Below are 18,293 nucleotides of genomic sequence, written 5' to 3' on the forward strand. Positions count from 1 at the left end.
TTTTATGTTAAAATACTGAACAGATGTTTATTGGGATAAGGTAAACATCTATTGCTGAGTAACAATATGAACGTTGCACGGAGAATTTCTCTAGCCAGTTTCTGCATCACACAGGGTTTATTATTTTTTGCTTCTTGCACCTTCCGTTCCCACACAAGGTTGCAACACTGTCTGCTCTCATTTTCTCGCACATTTGACCCTCTGATGTTCTGTGTACCTACACTCTGTCCTCCTCTTCCTGTCTAGGCCTGCTGTGTGTGTGTGTGTGTGTGTGTGTGTGTGTGTGTGTGTGGTACACAGAACATTAATTTCCACACTTCTATTAGCCCCGCGTCCATTGGACCCGGACATCTTATATGTAATAGGAATGTGTGTGGGGGGGGGGATGTGTATGGTGTGTGGTCATTAAATATGTATTCTGATATGTTCTTCACAGAAAATGAGCCAAAGTGAGCCAGTCTCAGTTTGAAAAATTGTATCATTTTTCTTTTAATAAAAAATGAACGGTTCCCACAGACCCGAACACCACACAAGGGTTAAGGGTTCATGCCGCCAATTAATTGTAGCCTTGTTACATCAGACCAAAATAAAATTGTTTACATTAAATACACAATTATTCAATGAGCGAAAGCAATCAACCCGGCCATCGAAAAAGTAAAAAAAGTGTTGGTGCACGAAAAGGAAATCCACCAACGGGCCCCAACAAGCTGGACAAAGCTATATGCTGTGTTATAGGCACTGTCTTTTGTTAAATTTGAGTGAACACAAACATATTGTGTTAATAGTTCATGTGTCAGTGTGTACACACAGACGTGTGCAGTCATATGTACAAAATAAAAATTTGTCCGAGTGACCATCAGGTTCTTGGTCACCTCCCTGACTAGACTCAAGATGAATGCAGCAATGTCCAGAGACACCTGGATGAAAACCAACACTTCTATCAAACCTGATGGAGCTTGAGAGGTGCTGAGCAGGGGAATGGGTGAAACTGCCCAAAGATAGGTGTGCCAAGATTGTGGCATCTTATTCAAAAAGACTTGAGGCTGTAATTGCTGCCAAAGGTGGATCAAGAAAGTATTGAGCAAAGGCTGTGAATACATATGTACATGTGATTTATTTAGTTTATTTTTAATTAATTTGCAAAATAAATCATTATGGGGTATTGTCTGTAGAATTGTGAGGACAAAAATTAATTTATTCCATTTTGGAATAAGGCTGTGTAACAAAGTGTGAAAAAAGTGAAGCACTGAATACTTTCCGAGTGCATTGTACACTAAGTCTGGATATTATGGTTTTACACAGCAAGACTCATTTTCTACACCACTTGTCCTCATTAGGGTTACAGGTAAGCTGAAGCCTATCCCAGCTGAGGTTGGGCAAGAGGCGGAGTACATTCTTGACTGGTCACCAGCCAATCACATGACCTAAACAACCTTTGACAGCCAGTCACATTCACACCTGTTGACAATTCATAGTGTCCAGTTACGCTAACAAGCATGAAACCCGATAAAACAACACGGAGAACATTCACACTCAACACGGTGATGCCCTAATGCAGTGATTTTCAACTAGTGTGCCGTGAGATATTGTCTGGTGTGCCGTGGGAAATTATGCAACTTCACCTAATTGGTCCAAAGAATATTTTTTGCAAATCAATAATCATAATGTGCCGTTGTCTAGTGCCTGTGCAGTGTAGAGCTTGGCAGGGTAATCTTGTAATACCGTATTTTTCGGAGTATAAGTGGCTCCGGAGTATAAGTCGCACCGGCTGAAAATGCATAATAAAGAAGTAAAAAAACATAAGTCGCACTGGAGTATAAGTCGCATTTTTTGGGGAAATGTATTTGATAAAACCCAAAAACAAGAATAGACATTTGAAAGGCAATTTAAAATAAATAAAGAATAGTGAACAACAGGCTGAATAAGTGTACGTTATATGACGCATAAATAACCAACTGAGAACGTGCCTGGTATGTTAGCGTAACATATTATGGTAAGAGTCATTCAAATAACTATAACATTTAGAACATGATATACGTTAACCAAACAATCGGTCACTCCTAATCGCTAAATCCGATGAAATCTTATACGTCTAGTCTCTTACATGAATGAGCTAAATAGTATTTGATATTTTACGGTAATGTGTTAATAATTTCACACATAGGTCGCTCCAGAGTAAGTCGCACCTATGAAAAAAACTGCGACTTATAGTCCGAAAAATACGGTAGTCCATATCAGTAGGTGGCAGCAGGTACTTCATGTAGAAGTCGGAACGCGTCGAGGATGGTTTGTCGTGATCCCAATATGCAGAGCACAGCGGGAAACAGCGTGCAGATAAAAAGGTAACGCTTAAACCAAAAAGTAACAAAAGGCAAGTGCCGCTAGGAAAAGGCACTGAAGCATAGAGATGGCTATGTAAAACAAAAGTAAAACTGAACTGGCTACAAAGTCAACAAAAACAGAATGCTGGACGGCAGCAAAAACTTACAGCGTGTGGAGCAAAGACGGCGTCCACAAAGCACATCCGTACACAACATGACAATCAACAATGTCCCCACAAAGAAGGATAGCGTACACGCAACTTAAATAGTCTTGATTGAGAAAACAAAGCAGGTGCGGGCAATAGCACTCAAAGAAAGGCGTGAAGCTGCATGACAACCTGGTGGAGTTTAATTTTTTAACCTTTTCTACTGGTGGTGTGCCTCCGTATTTTTTTAATGAAAATAATGTGCCTTGGCTCAAAAAAGGTTGAAAAACACTGCCCTAATGTGTGATCTTATATGCAATATCAGTTTTCATCATACCAACTAGCTTTCTGGGCTGAAATGACAGGCTTGATTTGCTTCAGGGAAACAAGGCGCGTCATATTTGACGCTAATCTTGTGGTTTTTAAGCAGCCAATAAATGGATATTCCAAGTGTTGTTGGGACATGGTCTCACCCTCGCTGATGGTGCCTGCTCCACAGGTTTCAGTGAGGCCGTATCCTTGTCCCACAGGGCAGCAGAAGCAGACGTTCATGAACCTCTGTGTGGCAGGGGACAGAGGAGCGCCTCCCGACAGCATCAGGCGCACCCGCCCTCCCAGAATACTCCTCACTTTCTTGAACAACAGGCTGCACAAAGATGCATGTCCGTGAGAACGAGTTCCACCCCTCCAGGCATTTTAATGAAGTAGCAGTTAAACCTGCTGCTGTTTTGATTATACGAGGGAGCAACATAATTGAGGATGTAGAAGAGCTCTTCCTTACGTATTGCAGAGCGGCGCGTCGTAGCCTTGCCTGATCTGCTTCAGTTTGTATTGGTAGCCAAGGTTGAACAGCATCCTCTGTACATAACTCATCTCCTGCACTTTGCTCATCACGTTCTTGTTGATGCGATCCAAAATTTCCTTTACGAGGGAGGGGGAAAAAAAGATCAACTAAATAACGCAGAGGAGTGTGAATGAGTGTCATACTAAATACAACAGCATGATTCTTACTGGCACAGCTGCCATCAATGTTGGTTGCAGCACAGTGGCGTCACCTTTACTTCCTCTCTTTATCTTGGAGGACTAAAAAAAAAAAAAAAAACAGGAAGAACACAAAGGTTGGTCCAAACCTGTATATCATTACACACTGTGCAGGGTGTTTACCTGATCAGACAGTGTGTGTGGGGAAGAGTAGCCAATCCGACATCCATAAGTAACACAGGAGATCTCGGCAGTCATTTCCAGCACATGGGCCAAAGGCAAGTAGGCGATGTAGATGTCATTAGGGCTGACAAGACACAGCAAAGAAAGGATATGATTCTGCGGCTATGCAACTACATTGTTATTCGCAAGTCCTTATTAAATAAACATGATCTGCCACAAAGTAACCTTTTCAGATCTCGGGTATGACAGACACGCTTTAACTTTATAGACCTTTTTTTCCCCCCCCAACAGCTTTGCCTGAATGTTTTCTTCATATAAAAGCCTACCCAAGTCCTGGGATGCGTTCACACTGGCCAGTCATTCCGGCGATAAGGTTACTGTGGACAATCATGACTCCTTTGGGTCGGCCAGTGGAACCGCTGGTGTACATGATCACCGCCAGGTCCGAGGGCTGCGGTTTCACAAGCTCCTGCCCCACTGCAAAACACCGTGTTTTAGTTACTGTGCTTAAGACTCCTCCCTATTAAGTCAACATACCCTGAAAAACATTGCGCATATTTAAACACAGTACATTTTCAAACATTAAAAATTAATTGACACAAAATTTGTGTCTCCCTTCCAATAGACTTGAATGTTTTGGCACTAACCCAAAGCCCCAACAAACCACACTATTAACTTGGCAACTAATTAAGAGTCATTGTGAAGCATGGTGGTGATATCAGGTTGTGGGAGTGCTGAGCTAGAATTGAGGCAAAATGTGAGGGTTACTGGTTGAAACCTGCATTGTTCACCGGTCACGAGACAATTGATTGGAACTGATGGCCAAAATATGAATTACGTTTGTGTGTGTTTCCTGCGCGCGCTCCGAGGTCCGAGAGCCAGCTCCAGCTCGTGGTGCCCAAAACCAGACTTAAAACCAGGGGAGACAGGGCCTTCTCTGTGGTCGGCCCTAAGCTCTGGAACACTCTGCCCCTCCATGTTCGAACTGCTCCCACAGTGGAGTGTTTTAAGTCTCGTCTTAAGACCCACTTTTATTCTCCGGCTTTTAACACTACGTGAGTTGTGGGGTCCTCTGTTGTCCTGTGTTTTTAAAATTTAGATTTCTATTTACTGTTTTAATTGGTTTTACCCTTTAAAATCGTTTTTAATCATTATTTTATATTGGTTTTATATGTATTTATTTTTTGTTTTTATTCAGTCTTTGGTGGAGCTAAGGATAATATTTGAATATTGTTTTTAATATTGTTGTGCAGCACTTTGGAAACATTTTGTTGTTTAAATGTGCTATATAAATAAAGTGGATTGGATTGTTTGAAGGGGTCGGAAAGTCAAACAGTGAATTATTATTAGGATTATTTGGTACGGCGTATCGAGGTGTACCAGCATGAGTTGTGGCCGACAGAAGATCTTGAAATAGTGTGTTCACTGTGCGTTTTTTCCCCATTTTTATAAAGCAATTTAAAGTGCATCAGCGGCTGTGGCTCTTCTTGACCACAAGCCAAAACAGAGGAAGTGTTTCTTGTGTCATGCATGCTCTCGTCAATAAGGATGTAACAATGTCAAAATCTCACAGTACAATATTGTCATTGTAAAGGCTGGTACGGTATTGTTGTGGTTTTGTCCCCGCTTAAAAAAAGATGACCAAATTTTTTTTTTTTTTTTTTTTTTTTTTTTTTTTTTTTTTTTAAGTACAAACACTGGCGCAGGAACATAATATTTAAAGGAAGCAAATGTTAAAAACTTTGACAACTTTTGACAATGTAAATATCCAGTGTAACAAGTGTAAAACAATATTGTTAATTTTAGTCCTTCATTGTTTAATATTAATTTGGAGAATAATGATTCCGAAAAGATAACTGCCAATTTAACTTTTAATAATGTGAACACCTCAAAAATTGATGTGTGGCATTGCTGGCTTCAAAGATCTTTCCCAGGTGAGTGTTCTTTAAGTAGCTTCTCATATTACTAGGGCTGGGCGATTAAACGATCGTGATTGTTGATCGCGTTTAATTTGACTTTGATCACCGTGACCAACTGTTGGCATATTTCCTCGATCAAATATGGAAATCTCTCTTAAGTTACAGTAGTAGTAATCAGCAGGGAAGCCACGATGCTTGGTATAATCCTGCACAGAACAATCCACCTTTATTGACCGCGACCCTGTGTGTGTCTGTGAATGTGTGCAAGTTGGTGTATGTTGCCGTGTTTATGTGAAAATGTTTATGTTGGGGTGTGCGCGACCATCTAGTTCCACCGTCGCGAAAGTCAGTCTCGTCACGACATAATTAATGTTGGATTAACGTTGTGCCTCTTCCACAGCTTAAGTGCAGCCCAGATGAACAGAATAAATAAATATGACTAACACTAGTATAGAAGTTGAAACATTTAAAATGAGTAGTGACTATAGTGACCAACTTTACCATCTGCTGCAGCTCACTAGTAATCATGCCCTGAACGGCTTGCAGGCACTCACAGAATGTCTATATGAATGTATTTGTCCTGAGTGGGAGAATCAACACACCCACTAATTTAAATCAGAAAAGGCACTTTTATACCTAAATATTTTTAATCAGACTTTTTGTTTGTGTCTACATAAATTCCACTTCTGATATAAAAAATTTACTAAAATTCTTTACACAATGTACTAAACAAATTCTGCAGGTGTTTTTGTTGATAGAAAAACATTTTGTCCCTGACAATCATTAAACTTGTTTTGTGTTGGTACACTTTTACAGTACAGTAATGTACTCTTATTAAACAAAAGATACAGTACTTGAGTTTAAAAAAAAAACTCCTTTAAAAAAAACTCCAATCTGGGTCACCACTTACCGTTTGCCAAAACACAAGTGAGAAGCACTGTGTACAAGTAATTATAGAATACAAATAAAAATGTACCATTTGAAAAATATTGTTTAGTAAATGTTAACTTGAAATATAAGACTTATGGTTTCACTACACCTTATACTTTGTTTACTGCAGAATGTTTGCGATGACAAGGAAAAAAAACCCCAAAATGACAGGAAAAAAATGTGTTCTCTTCACTCCCACAAAATGTACTGAAAAAGAGGAAAAACCGTGGCCCTAAACCCAGGTATGGACAGGAGCGTGGGTTACCTGTACATTTGCACTACTAGTAAACACTAATATACATATGAACAAAATGACAATTGTCAGCTGTTAGCATTAATTACCTCGATCAAACATGGTGGAAATGTCTGTTACAAGATGCTGCAGTAGTAAAGAGTAAGGATGCGGTACTCTGTATAATGTGGTACTCGGTATAATCCTGCACGGGACAATCCGCTTTAAAAAAATAAACAATTGTGATATTAATCGAGATCGAATGATATGAAAAATTAATCGTGATCATTTGCCATATTGCTCAGCCCTACTTGGCAGTGTAAGCAAACCTTTTTTTGTCCACGCTTCTGTGTAGGCTTTAGAACTCTTGAGACGAAGGTGGCGCGCTTTGCAATACGCAGACTTCTTTACTTCGGTCTAACATGGCAGTTTCAGGCACAGAACACCTTCACGAGCAACAACAATCCTGCTCTACTACCAACACACCTTCCTCTTTTTCTCCCCTTTATAGCGTCCCATGCCTGGACTGCACAAGGGATTCTGAGACATGTAGTTTACTTCTCAGACTGGCCAAATCAACAGCACCAGAAAAAACTTCACTGACAGTTTTTTTTTTTTTAACTGTCACACATCACGCCATTATTGTGAGAACTTTGAAACCACAACAGCGTGGTATTTACAATGCCATTAAACCCCTACTCGATCAAATGCAAGTGGTCACAAAAGGCAAAGTGTTCGTTGCAGGTGCAGAGATACAAAAATTTACTTAACAGCGATGTGATACGCAAACTAAAAGGCATCCAAAGTGCAACCCTGGGGGCCAATTGTGTACCGCGGCTCGTGTTTTAAAAAGGGGTCTGCGGCACATTGTAGAATGAAAAGGGAAAAAAAGGCCTAATGTAACAAGAACAGGCTAAAAGTTGACTGAAATAAAATTCCAAATCTTAACCACATTCAGTATGTCACCCTTGGTGGAAAAAGTTTAGACAGCTGTGACGTAAACAGACAAGGAGAAAATTCAAAAGCAGTGAGCTGTTTGGTTAAAAGCTGACACTATCAACGCTGCACTTCAGCTAATAATGAACTTACATTTACTAAAAATAATCATTCACGGTTCTTACTTGCATGCATCACTTTCTTAGCGCGATACGTACCCAGCCAAGATGATGCCGTACTATTTATAGTACATACCTAATTAAGTTGTGAAATTTATAAAGAACTGTGTAAGTATTTCAGGTTGTTGTGAAATGAATACGACAATTAAACTGGTATGATGTCTCAAGGCATTGCATGTACAAACAAGGTGTGACAGTAGGCGGAGACGTACTTTCAGGAAGTGCGCCAAGATCTTGCACAGCTTGCATGCTGTGGATTTGGAGTCCTGCTGGATAGTCCTCTGTGGTCACCTTCTTCTTGTCCACATAAATAATGTGTTTAAGTTTTGGGATCTGTGGAAGCACATTCTAGAAAACAAGAACACAAAGGTGGTGTCAACACAATGCTTTATGCATGCAATGATATCTCGGTATAAGACGGCAGATTGTCTATGTGGTTGGATAATTAGCAATACTCGGAAATAATGTCAAGACAAAAAGGACAAAGTTGAAGACATGTCTGAGCTTGGATATTTAGAAATACTAAGAACTAATGTCAAGAAAAAAAATTAAGGACGAAATTGAATACAAAGGATAACTACATCACAGCATATCCTGACCATCCCCCGATAAATGGAAATGTGCTACTTAGGGTTTTGCAGGAACGTGTCGTCATATTGCTTTGCTGTCCAACATCAGATAAAGTTCACTAACAAAGACCAAAAAAAAATTGCCGCTCACTAATCTGAAACAAAGAAGCCTGTTTTGTTCTTTGACAGGACGTTCGTCCATTCTTTATCATTTAATGCATTACTGTTCTTCTATCCATTATCACCTCTATTGCATTTCCTCAAACAATTATGGCAGATCTTCACTCAATCACTGAGTACCAACCAGGCATCTACAGTACTCGGTATTATATTAGGTGGAGAGTCTGAGCCTTTCAATTATTAAAATATAAAGAAGCAATTGCAATAGTCGTCTGCATTGTACGCATGCCTGTGTGCGTGTGTCGGGCGGATGAATGTCAGAGCCCTGCATAATCTACTTGTTAGTTAAATATACACAATGACAAGAATAGAAAAAGCATTGTGCGTTCACCAGATTATCAGTTGATATGCCAACCATCAACAGGACAATAAGCAGCAACAATTGAAAGAGCAAAACGATTGTTTTAAATGTATGTATTATGTTTTTGCCTCTAAAGAAAATATATCAAATGTTATGATAATTGTATGCACCATAAATTAATAATTACACAAGCTTTTTTATGATTGTTGCTGCCTAAAATAAATAAATTTGTGGCTACATTTGCAGAAAGTTGCAATGTTTTGAGGCTTTTTTTTTTTATACTAATAGCACTGCATTGTGTTCAATCTTTTAATATTTCCATGTAACTTTAACCTATAAAAAAGCACATACCACTCCTTGCAAATAATTTGAGCTCTTTGTCATATTACTGTACCGCTTTTTAATAATAACGAAGGCTGGGTAAAGTATTTAATTTGATTGATATCTTAAAAATTGTACAGTACCGATTCACAAGGCATAATATCGATTACCGCAATCCCCCTGGTAGTCTTGTGTAAAAAACCACAGCAGCAGTGTCTCAATGACTATGCGCTAGGTGCCAACCAGCTGTGAACCACACTAAGTTATGATCACGCAACGTAAACATCTGACTGAAACAGTCATTGCTGCTGATTATATTTGTAACCAAGTCTCTTGTAAGAAAAGATCGGCAGTTGTACTTGGTAGGTACTTTACATCTACATTTCCCTGCATGGAGCACTGTCAGAAAAACCAAGCGCACAGTCAAATTGCTGTGCATTACATCATGTCTGACTGCACAAAATAAGAGTCCCAGAAGAATCTTACATATTTACTATTATTTTGTATTTAAATAAACAATATCATGCAATGTTTGAACACAAATACTTGCAGTTCTTTTATGTCAAAATTGCCCTTTTGAAACTTTTAGGAAAGTTTAAACTGATCAAAGATGTTTATGATGGGAGAAAATGGAGCATTTCAAATATTTAGGTGTAGATCACTTCATAATAACTTATTTAGGACACTATGAATCAAAATGTAATCAATTCGGGAAATTAGCTATGATACCCAGTCTTACTTAGAACTAATCACAGTTCAAATGCATTATAAATCAAAAGGAAACACCAAAGGCTTCCTTATTGTCCATTGTCTGCTCTGTCATCCACAAGTTGCAACATTTTATTTAAGATATAAAACATTTACCACCGCACGTTACGAGCATTTGTGAACTGTTGAAAGCTCTAATATTTATTGGTATGACACAATGGCAAATTATCATCACATTACACTACTGTGCACAAATAAAAGCAGTTTGCATGTATATAAATTAGGGCTAACAAGGTAACTCATGTGATTAATTACAAAAAGATAGACCATTAATCATGAACACACTTAGAATATTTCATGCACTTTATTTTGACCATACAAGCTTTTTTACCTTAACCGCTATACAGTCAACTATCAGATCAATGCATAAGTCAGTACAAAAATTAGTGAGGAGGTTCCAACTGGTGTGCTCGCTGGCAAATTTCACTCCAAAATACAGCCTGAAAGAACTTCAGATAAACTTACAATTTTTGTGCAAATAAATGACATGCAATCAAGTAAAACGATTAAAAATGTTCCTTAATGATATGCTGACAATAAAATAGAATTTGTGTACAAATCTTATGCAAATTTTAATTACGGTTAAGTTAGTAATCACATGTGATTAATCATTATTCGAATTCCAAAATGTGATTAATCTTGTTTAAAAAATAATAATTTGGCGGACCTGATAAACGCATGTAAAGTAGAAATGAGATAGAAAAAAAACAAAAAAAATTAAATTAATTAAAATTACACACACGCACGCACGTTAGTTTTGCAGACAAAAACAAGTAGTTCTGAGCTATGCGGGAGGACAACAATTGTATCGTTTGAGCAATAAAGAGTTGATATATTGTTACACGTTGCTGTTCCTTGTTGAATTGGCGGAAATGATGCAGTTTGACCATAAAAGGCGGATAAGTAGTGAAAACTTGTGGAGATTGGTTGAATTTGGATAAATTGGTGTAATCGCGACATCACAAAATCCTAGAAAGACTGATTTAATATAGTGCAGCCATGGTCAATAAGGAAGTTTGTACAATAAGACCATGCCAAAGATATTTGGTCACGTTTTACTGTGCTTTTTTAAACTTCTAAAGAATTGATTTGTCTAAAAAAACTACAGCCTCATTTTTAATTGAAAACCTCTGGGCTTTGTGAACCAAAACAAAAATGTTAAAGGACACCATATTTAAATGTTTTTCTTTTTTTAAATAAAATGTCCTCAAAACAGCATCTTTTTTTTCTTTAACTTTCTAACTATCTAAAATTCCACAAGTGAATAAAAGGTTCCATGCGGTCCTGCTGCTATGACATCATAATCAGTGTTATGTCCACAAATGCGCAGTGGAAAACGTGAGAAATGGCGATGCAGATGGTAATCCTGTGTTGTAAGGGATAAACTCACTTTCAGCTTGGACTCCAGCAGTTCCACACTAGTAACAAGATGTGAAACTCCGGTTTCATTCAGTCCAAAGGCAATCGCATCCTCGCCCAACGTGGCGTAGAAGGTCACCACTGTTGTGAAAACAAAAGAATATAAAAATGTATATACGACTGTGTATATAATACAACGCTTGTTTTATCATCAGGCATGGAAACCATTGCATTTGGACGGTTCAGAATGTTTTAGAAGATGTTTTGTTTTTCATCCATCCATCTTCTACCGCTTATTCCCTTTGGGGTCGCTGGAGCCTATTTCATCAGTTAGGTAAAACAGCTCGAGTCTGAGAGGACGGTGGTTTCTTAACTGTTGTTCAGCATCACAATAAAGCAAAAACATCCTTGTTTGGGCATTTCCCTACTTACAAAGTATAAATGCTGTTGGATCCAGCCCCATCCTCTCAGACTAGAGCTGTCCTACGAAAGTCTGTGAGCATTAACTAATGAAGCCTGCTCAGATAAGAAAAAAAACATATTTGAAGACAATCTGAACAGTCCAGTTGCAATCAACTTAATGCCCTGAGAGTAGAATAATCTGAAGAGTGGTGGGCCGTGGGGGCCAGCAAGGTCTTTTGTGCTGGCCTCACATAAATCATGATTATAAATTGATTAGTTTATCTAATTTTTTATTTACTTTCTCTGAATATATAAAAGTCTTCATCATATTCTCTTCATGTCATATAAGGCTCCAGTGTTGCCATCCTGTGATTGCATACTCACTTGTGAAAGCAGGCAGTGCCACACCCGGCTGGCAGAGAAATCTAGATATCCCAGAGCCACACCCGGCTAGCAGCGAAATCTAGATATCCCAGAGCCACACCCGGCTAGCAGAAAAATGTAGATATCTACTCACTTTTTTTAACCCACAATGTCCAAAAGAGCAAAATGATTTGGTTGCAGAAATACTTGCAAGGCCATTTTAAGAGAAGCTAAATCTCGTGAGACGAGGTCAGTCAACCCCGGAGCTAGCTAACCTTTTCCAGCCAGTGAAATGGTTTGCCTCCCACTATCAATCCAATCAACCAACCATGAGGGGTACCCCTGGCTTCTGCAAATTGTGGGTTAAAAAATAGTTTCTGTATTTTTTCATGTTTAATATGCTTCTACAAATATTTTAATTGACAATACCCCAAAGAGATGTTTTAATTGTCGATGCGGATTTATTGATATTTAAATGCGTCAGAAAATAGCCCGTTTTGTAGACTATTGAGGTGATTAAATTCCCAGTAGTGCACAGGTGTGTTTCTGTATTGTATTTCTCCGGGCGTGGTCATGTGGTGACATAAATTATGGTATTATGAGAGGTATTTATTAACGTCGGACATCACTGAAGCCCAAGATGTCAAATTCACGGCACGCCACTGAGCCTGAATGAATGAAAATATTACATTGCATAGAACTTGTTGCATTTTCCAAACAATAGACCAGACAACCTTAAATACATACATGGGAAGTTGTGCCTAAAGCATGTTTGGGCTGTTATCATCCACTCTGCTCGGGTCTCACAGAAGATAGCAACTGTGTTTTTTGGCTTCTGGCCAAGGGCAGCAAGTCCTCTTCCGAACTGACTGACAAGAGAATCCACTTGATTGTAGGATAGCCATTTATAATCACCGAGAATCAGCTGGTAGGAGCAAAATCACACATTTTAGTCTTAAGTACACACTTAATCTCTATGAATACATTATTTCCATTCTTACCTTTTGGAAAACTTTCCCACTGCGCTGTATCTCGTTTTCCTGACTCAGTACTTCTCTGGTGCCGAGACAGGGAGCTTCTCCAAAGCGCTCCACAGCAAAATCAAACAACTTATCCAGTGTGTCTTTGCCGGGACAGTCCACCTTGGCCAGCGTGTCAAAGTGGTCCACAGAGCGGTATGGTCCCTCCGCATGGCCTGATTTGGAGCGGGCCTTGACCCGCTTGGCCAGAGTATTCCTTTGGCCAGCCCCAGTGATATAGTACCATGGTAAGAAGGAAAGGATGGAGTACAGCCACACCAGTAGGTGGATTGGAAAAAGGATGATAGATTGGACAGTGTTTGACTGATGACCCATACTGCTACTAGAGGTAGGAGGGTAGGGGTGGAGAGTAAGTGATGCACAAGTCCAGCTTCAGTGTGCTGGTCTTTTTAAAAAGTAATGAGTAGAACCGTCAGAGCAGGAAATGTACTGAATTAAATAGAAGGTCCACTGTCCGCCAGATGTTAAGTCTTGAACTGAAATAAAACAGGAAACACTGTTACAAATGTATAGATGTCCCACGTACACTTGACACATATCTTCAATTATATTGCATTTATATGATAAGTATTCCTATACAGTAGAAGTGTAATGTCAATACCTGCCAGCATACCACAAAAGGACACTCAAAGCAGTAAGACTGGCCTAATCACGTGCATTATCACTTGTATTAGTATTAGCTATTTTTAGACCTGTGCGAAAACTAAGAATGTTAAAAATGAGTTGCATGAGAAGCAGATGTGATGCAAATTACCTCCAGAGCCAGCCTTTGTCCTTAAAGTTAACAATATGTGTATTAAACACGTTTACACATGACTCAAAAAATGTTACTTCAGTTTTTGAGTTTGACGTTAAATGATACCGTTACTGCATTTGGAGAACCACAACCAAAGAAACTGTACCGTTTGTATCAACCAAACCTTAAAAATGAACCAGGTATGGGGTAGGAAGAAAGCATTTGAATAACAAAAAAGAATGAATGAATATACAAAAACATTTGAATGAATACAGATGTTTTAAATAAATCAGTGTAAAAACATTCTTGGCAGCTTTTTAAAAAGGGCAGAGCACATTGATTAGAGATAAAATTATATTCAGTGTTTCCCACAGGAATGCACTCTTTTGGCAAGAGCGAGTTGCAGGTGGGTGATGTAATGGTCATATTTGCATAATTGTCTGTGATATGACGCATGTTAAAAAAAGTGAGTAAACATGTTAAAAAGTGAAACACATTTTTACAACTACAAACAAACTTTCCCACGTTGCTTGACATTTTTGATGTCACAAGATGGAGCCGCCTATGAGTACTGTTAGGTGCAGGAGGGGCTTACGGCAGCACCCTGTGCTCATTGAGAAGAATGATACGTTCGTGTCTTAAAAGTTTCCATTAGATTTGTTGAACATTTTAAGAGGACCGACCACGAATACATTTGAACTTAACATACAGATTGTGGAAGCACTGAGTCATACTGACATCATGTTGGTAGTTACATTACCTTTCTACTGTAAATATTCTGCTGTTCTGCATTCATTCACTAAAAAAATTGTGAGGTTAAAAGTACCTTGATAAATGGCAAATATGCGTTCCAACATTCTATGTGTGTGAATTGTATATATTGCAAATGTTTCCTTTGAAATTGAGTTGAATGATTTCTTTCTCTTCAAAGATTGTTGGTTAAACATGTTGTCATTACTTAAAAGTATCAAATACAAACAGTTGTGTTGATATTGTCAAGCCAGTGTACCCCCAGGGGTGACAGACAGGCCTTGGCCAACAACACATTTTGCTGCAGGAAACATATATTGTCCTACAATTTTTTTATGATAAACATTAACAGCTTTATTTTGAGGCCAAATTAAGCACCAATATAAAAAGGACAAGCTGTAGAAAATGGATGGATGGATAAAAATATATAATAATAATAATAATGCCCAACGTGGTCCCAATGTAGACAGATAGATATTTATGGATTCCTTCAGGAGAGTTCCCTCAGGAAAATTAAACGTTGCTTCTACGTGACTTTCATGTGCTGTTCGATAAAGGGAAAAACAAAGTTCACCAGATTCCGTAAACGAATAAGTCGCTACTACAGGAGAAAACATGGACGCCACAGATCAGCGTGTTGGTGGGTTTTTGCTGTGGCTGGTTTGTAGAGGACATAGGCAGATGATGTAAAACAACTGTAGGAGGAGGAAGAAGAAAATAGCAAAAAAGGAAAGTACCGGTAATTGTGCTGCACACACGAATGACATAGCTCGACCAAAGATGACATAAAAGTCACATTGCCGTTTAGAGTGCAGTCACATTTGAAAAGATCAGATTCCAAACGGATTCGGACTGCCTCCTGATGTGACCCAAATCTAATACTAAAAGATCAGATTTGAGGGACTTTCGCACATTTAGACTGGCAAAAAATATCCGATCTGTGTCACATGAGGGCAAAAAAAAATAAAATCGGATTTGCTGTCCAGTGTAAACGGAGCCACAGACAACGTTTGACCAACGTTTACTCCACTTTCCATCCATCCATTTTCTACCGCTTGTCCCTTTTGGGGTCGCTGGAGCCCATCTCAGCTGCATCCGGGCGGTAGGCGGGGTACACCCTGGACAAGTCGCCACCTCATCGCAGGGCCAACACAGAGACAACATTCACACACTAGGGCCAATTTAGTATTGCCAATCAACCTATCCCCAGGTGCATGTCTTTACTCTATCTAATTGAACGAATATGCTCAGGTGCTGAGAGCAAAACAGAGTGAACCCTCTTACACCCTGTTTGGAAGCAAAAAGACACACGGACATGGCAATGTTTCAAGTGCATTTTCATTTATCGTTTAATTAACCGGCCTATAGATCATCGGCCCAGGCATAGGGTGCAAAAATTATAGAAAAGGACTTTGATCTATTACAGATGTTAAAACCGATCATATGCTCACCTATCTGAATTAAACCTCCACATTTAGTTTTTTTGTGATTACTGAGGGCAACAAATCAAATTTGTCTAATATCTAACAATATGTCTAAATAATGTTATGCCATGTTTACAATATGTCAAAAGACAATGAAAAAAAAACTGTAGGCTGAAGATGGTAACCTGACTCTCGCCAGATCCTTGGAGTTCGCTGAGCTCCACACAAGGATTTGGGCTCGAGGGCAATGCAAACTCCTTCAAAATAGCAAAAAAAATTAACCAATCAGGATCGCCGGGCGGGATTTCATAGATGTGACATAGCGCCGAAGCAACTGTTTGATTCAAACAAGCGAGGAGTCATGTGCTAACATTGATTCTGCTATTTCAACTGTTTTGGGTCATCGATCGTCTATTGACATTGCTGCGCTGTTTCAGTAAAAGTTCTAACTTTTCGCTCTGTCGTTATCGAATATGTTGGCTCTTGTTTCGGATTTCCCAGCTTCGCTCTCATCAGCGTCACGGGTTGATTTCGATGCGTGTGGTTGAAGTAGCACGTCATTCAAGATAACGGACAAGTGGTTTATCCAATCACATACAATGATTGGTTTACAATGCCCTGCCTTCTGAAATACATCTATTGAGAAGTCCCAGATCCTTGTGTGGAGCTCAGCGAACTACAAGGATCTGGCAAGAGTCAGGTTATGAAGATGGCCCATGGTCCAAAAATTTGAACAACAAAACATTGGAGGTCAGCACAAAGTGGTAGTTGTCCAAAACAGTTTGATATTGTTTTGTTTAACATGAAAGCGGCCACACAAACAAATAAGAGCGACTTACCGAAGGAGATTTTATCAAATAAATAAAAGTACCGTATTTTTTGGACTATAAGTCGCAGTTTTTTTTTCATAGTTTGGCCAGGGGTGCGACTTATACTCAGGAGCGACTTATGTGTGCCACTGGGCAAGAAAGCATTTAGGTTTTCAGAACCAAAGGCTTGGAATAACCTACAATCGAATATTGAACTTCAAACCCTTGTTACATTGAATGAGTTTAAAGCTTCTGTGAAAGGACTGCAGTCTACCTGGTCTGTATGCACATGTGTCATGTGAGCAAGTTTTAATGTTGGAAATGTGATGTTTTATGTGTTGTTTACTGTAACCTTGCTGCTGCCCTCTTGGCCAGGTCTCCCTTGGAAAAGAGATCCTTGATCTCAATGGCATTTTTACCTGGTTAAATAAAGGCTAAATAAAAAAAAAATTAACACATTACCGTAAAATGTCAAAAAATATTATTTAGCTCATTAACGTACGAGACGAGACGTATAAGATTTCATCGGATGTAGCGATTAGGAGTGTTATTTGTATCAGCTAGTCATCCCTTCAATAATGACAGCATGAAGACCCCCAGCAGACAACCAATGGCAGCACACCACACACTCACCCCACCCGGTCAAGTTCAAGCTCTGCTCGCTGATGCTGGTAACCTCTTTTAGATGAAGCTCCTCACTTTGAATGGAAGATTATATGAACTAATACCTCCCTCAATATGGCATATGACGACCATGACGTGTGTTACTACACACAAGAGGCCAGCGTCTTCATCATAGGGTACAAGTAAGCCCACGCAACGTGGCGTATTATGAATAAAAAAGCGCCGTTGTGTTGCGAAACAGTGGCTGACTAATGTTCCCGAATGTATAGTCTATCGTGAATCATAATGTAGTTAACAAGAAAACATGCTGAATTTGTGTGACGACATTGTTTAATAGCAGGGTGCCGTAATCTACTCACGTGCGTCAGGGAAATCAAACCCTGCCATCTTGAGTCATAAAAGTCACTTTTTTGTTGCTATTTTTTATAAAAGATAGAAGCAAGCGGCACGATGGGGGAAATATGTCAAAAGCGGCTGTAGCTCCTTTTATGTGTCAGCTTGTGTTCGAACGACCGTTAATACCCGCCGACAACGGAGGAATAGTAAGTTTGATTAAACCGACTGTACGCTGCCCTTTCAAATTAACCCCAAGATAAATGTACAAACGGATAAAGTCGGTAATAAGATTAGTGTGGCCGGCAGGCGAGTGATACTTAGCTTAATTGGCAGGCTAGCGGCATTCTTACCTTGTGCAGTTGAGACCCGGCCAGTCGTGTCTCCATTCACAATGACCGACAGTTACCTCTTCTTAACTCACACAAACCCGGAACTAATACGTCATCTGATTCCATTTCTCTTGACCAATCAGCAAGCCGAATCC

At 39.3% G+C, this 18,293-nt stretch overlaps 1 protein-coding gene across 3 annotated transcripts in view; it reads right to left on the reverse strand.

Moving 5' to 3' along the window:
• Positions 1-18,293, reverse strand: part of acsl4a (acyl-CoA synthetase long chain family member 4a) — a 26,033-nt gene extending 7,740 nt beyond the window's left edge. For 2 of the 3 annotated variants that reach the window (XM_072912326.1, XM_061927852.1), the window contains exons 1-10: positions 18,160-18,293; positions 13,092-13,606; positions 12,838-13,015; positions 11,357-11,466; positions 8,040-8,175; positions 3,958-4,108; positions 3,632-3,755; positions 3,479-3,550; positions 3,249-3,388; positions 2,941-3,113 (exon numbers count right to left, since the gene is read on the reverse strand). In XM_072912326.1, coding sequence (XP_072768427.1) covers positions 2,941-3,113; positions 3,249-3,388; positions 3,479-3,550; positions 3,632-3,755; positions 3,958-4,108; positions 8,040-8,175; positions 11,357-11,466; positions 12,838-13,015; positions 13,092-13,445 — 1,438 coding nt within the window. In that variant the 5' untranslated portion in view covers positions 13,446-13,606; positions 18,160-18,293. Of the gene's footprint in view, positions 1-2,940; positions 3,114-3,248; positions 3,389-3,478; positions 3,551-3,631; positions 3,756-3,957; positions 4,109-8,039; positions 8,176-11,356; positions 11,467-12,837; positions 13,016-13,091; positions 13,607-17,482; positions 17,598-18,159 lie in introns of those variants that run through there. The other variant, XM_061927851.1, reaches the window with a different exon arrangement.

The sequence above is a fragment of the Nerophis lumbriciformis genome, linkage group LG35 (genome assembly GCF_033978685.3).
Source record: "Nerophis lumbriciformis linkage group LG35, RoL_Nlum_v2.1, whole genome shotgun sequence".
Taxonomy (NCBI): domain Eukaryota; kingdom Metazoa; phylum Chordata; class Actinopteri; order Syngnathiformes; family Syngnathidae; genus Nerophis; species Nerophis lumbriciformis.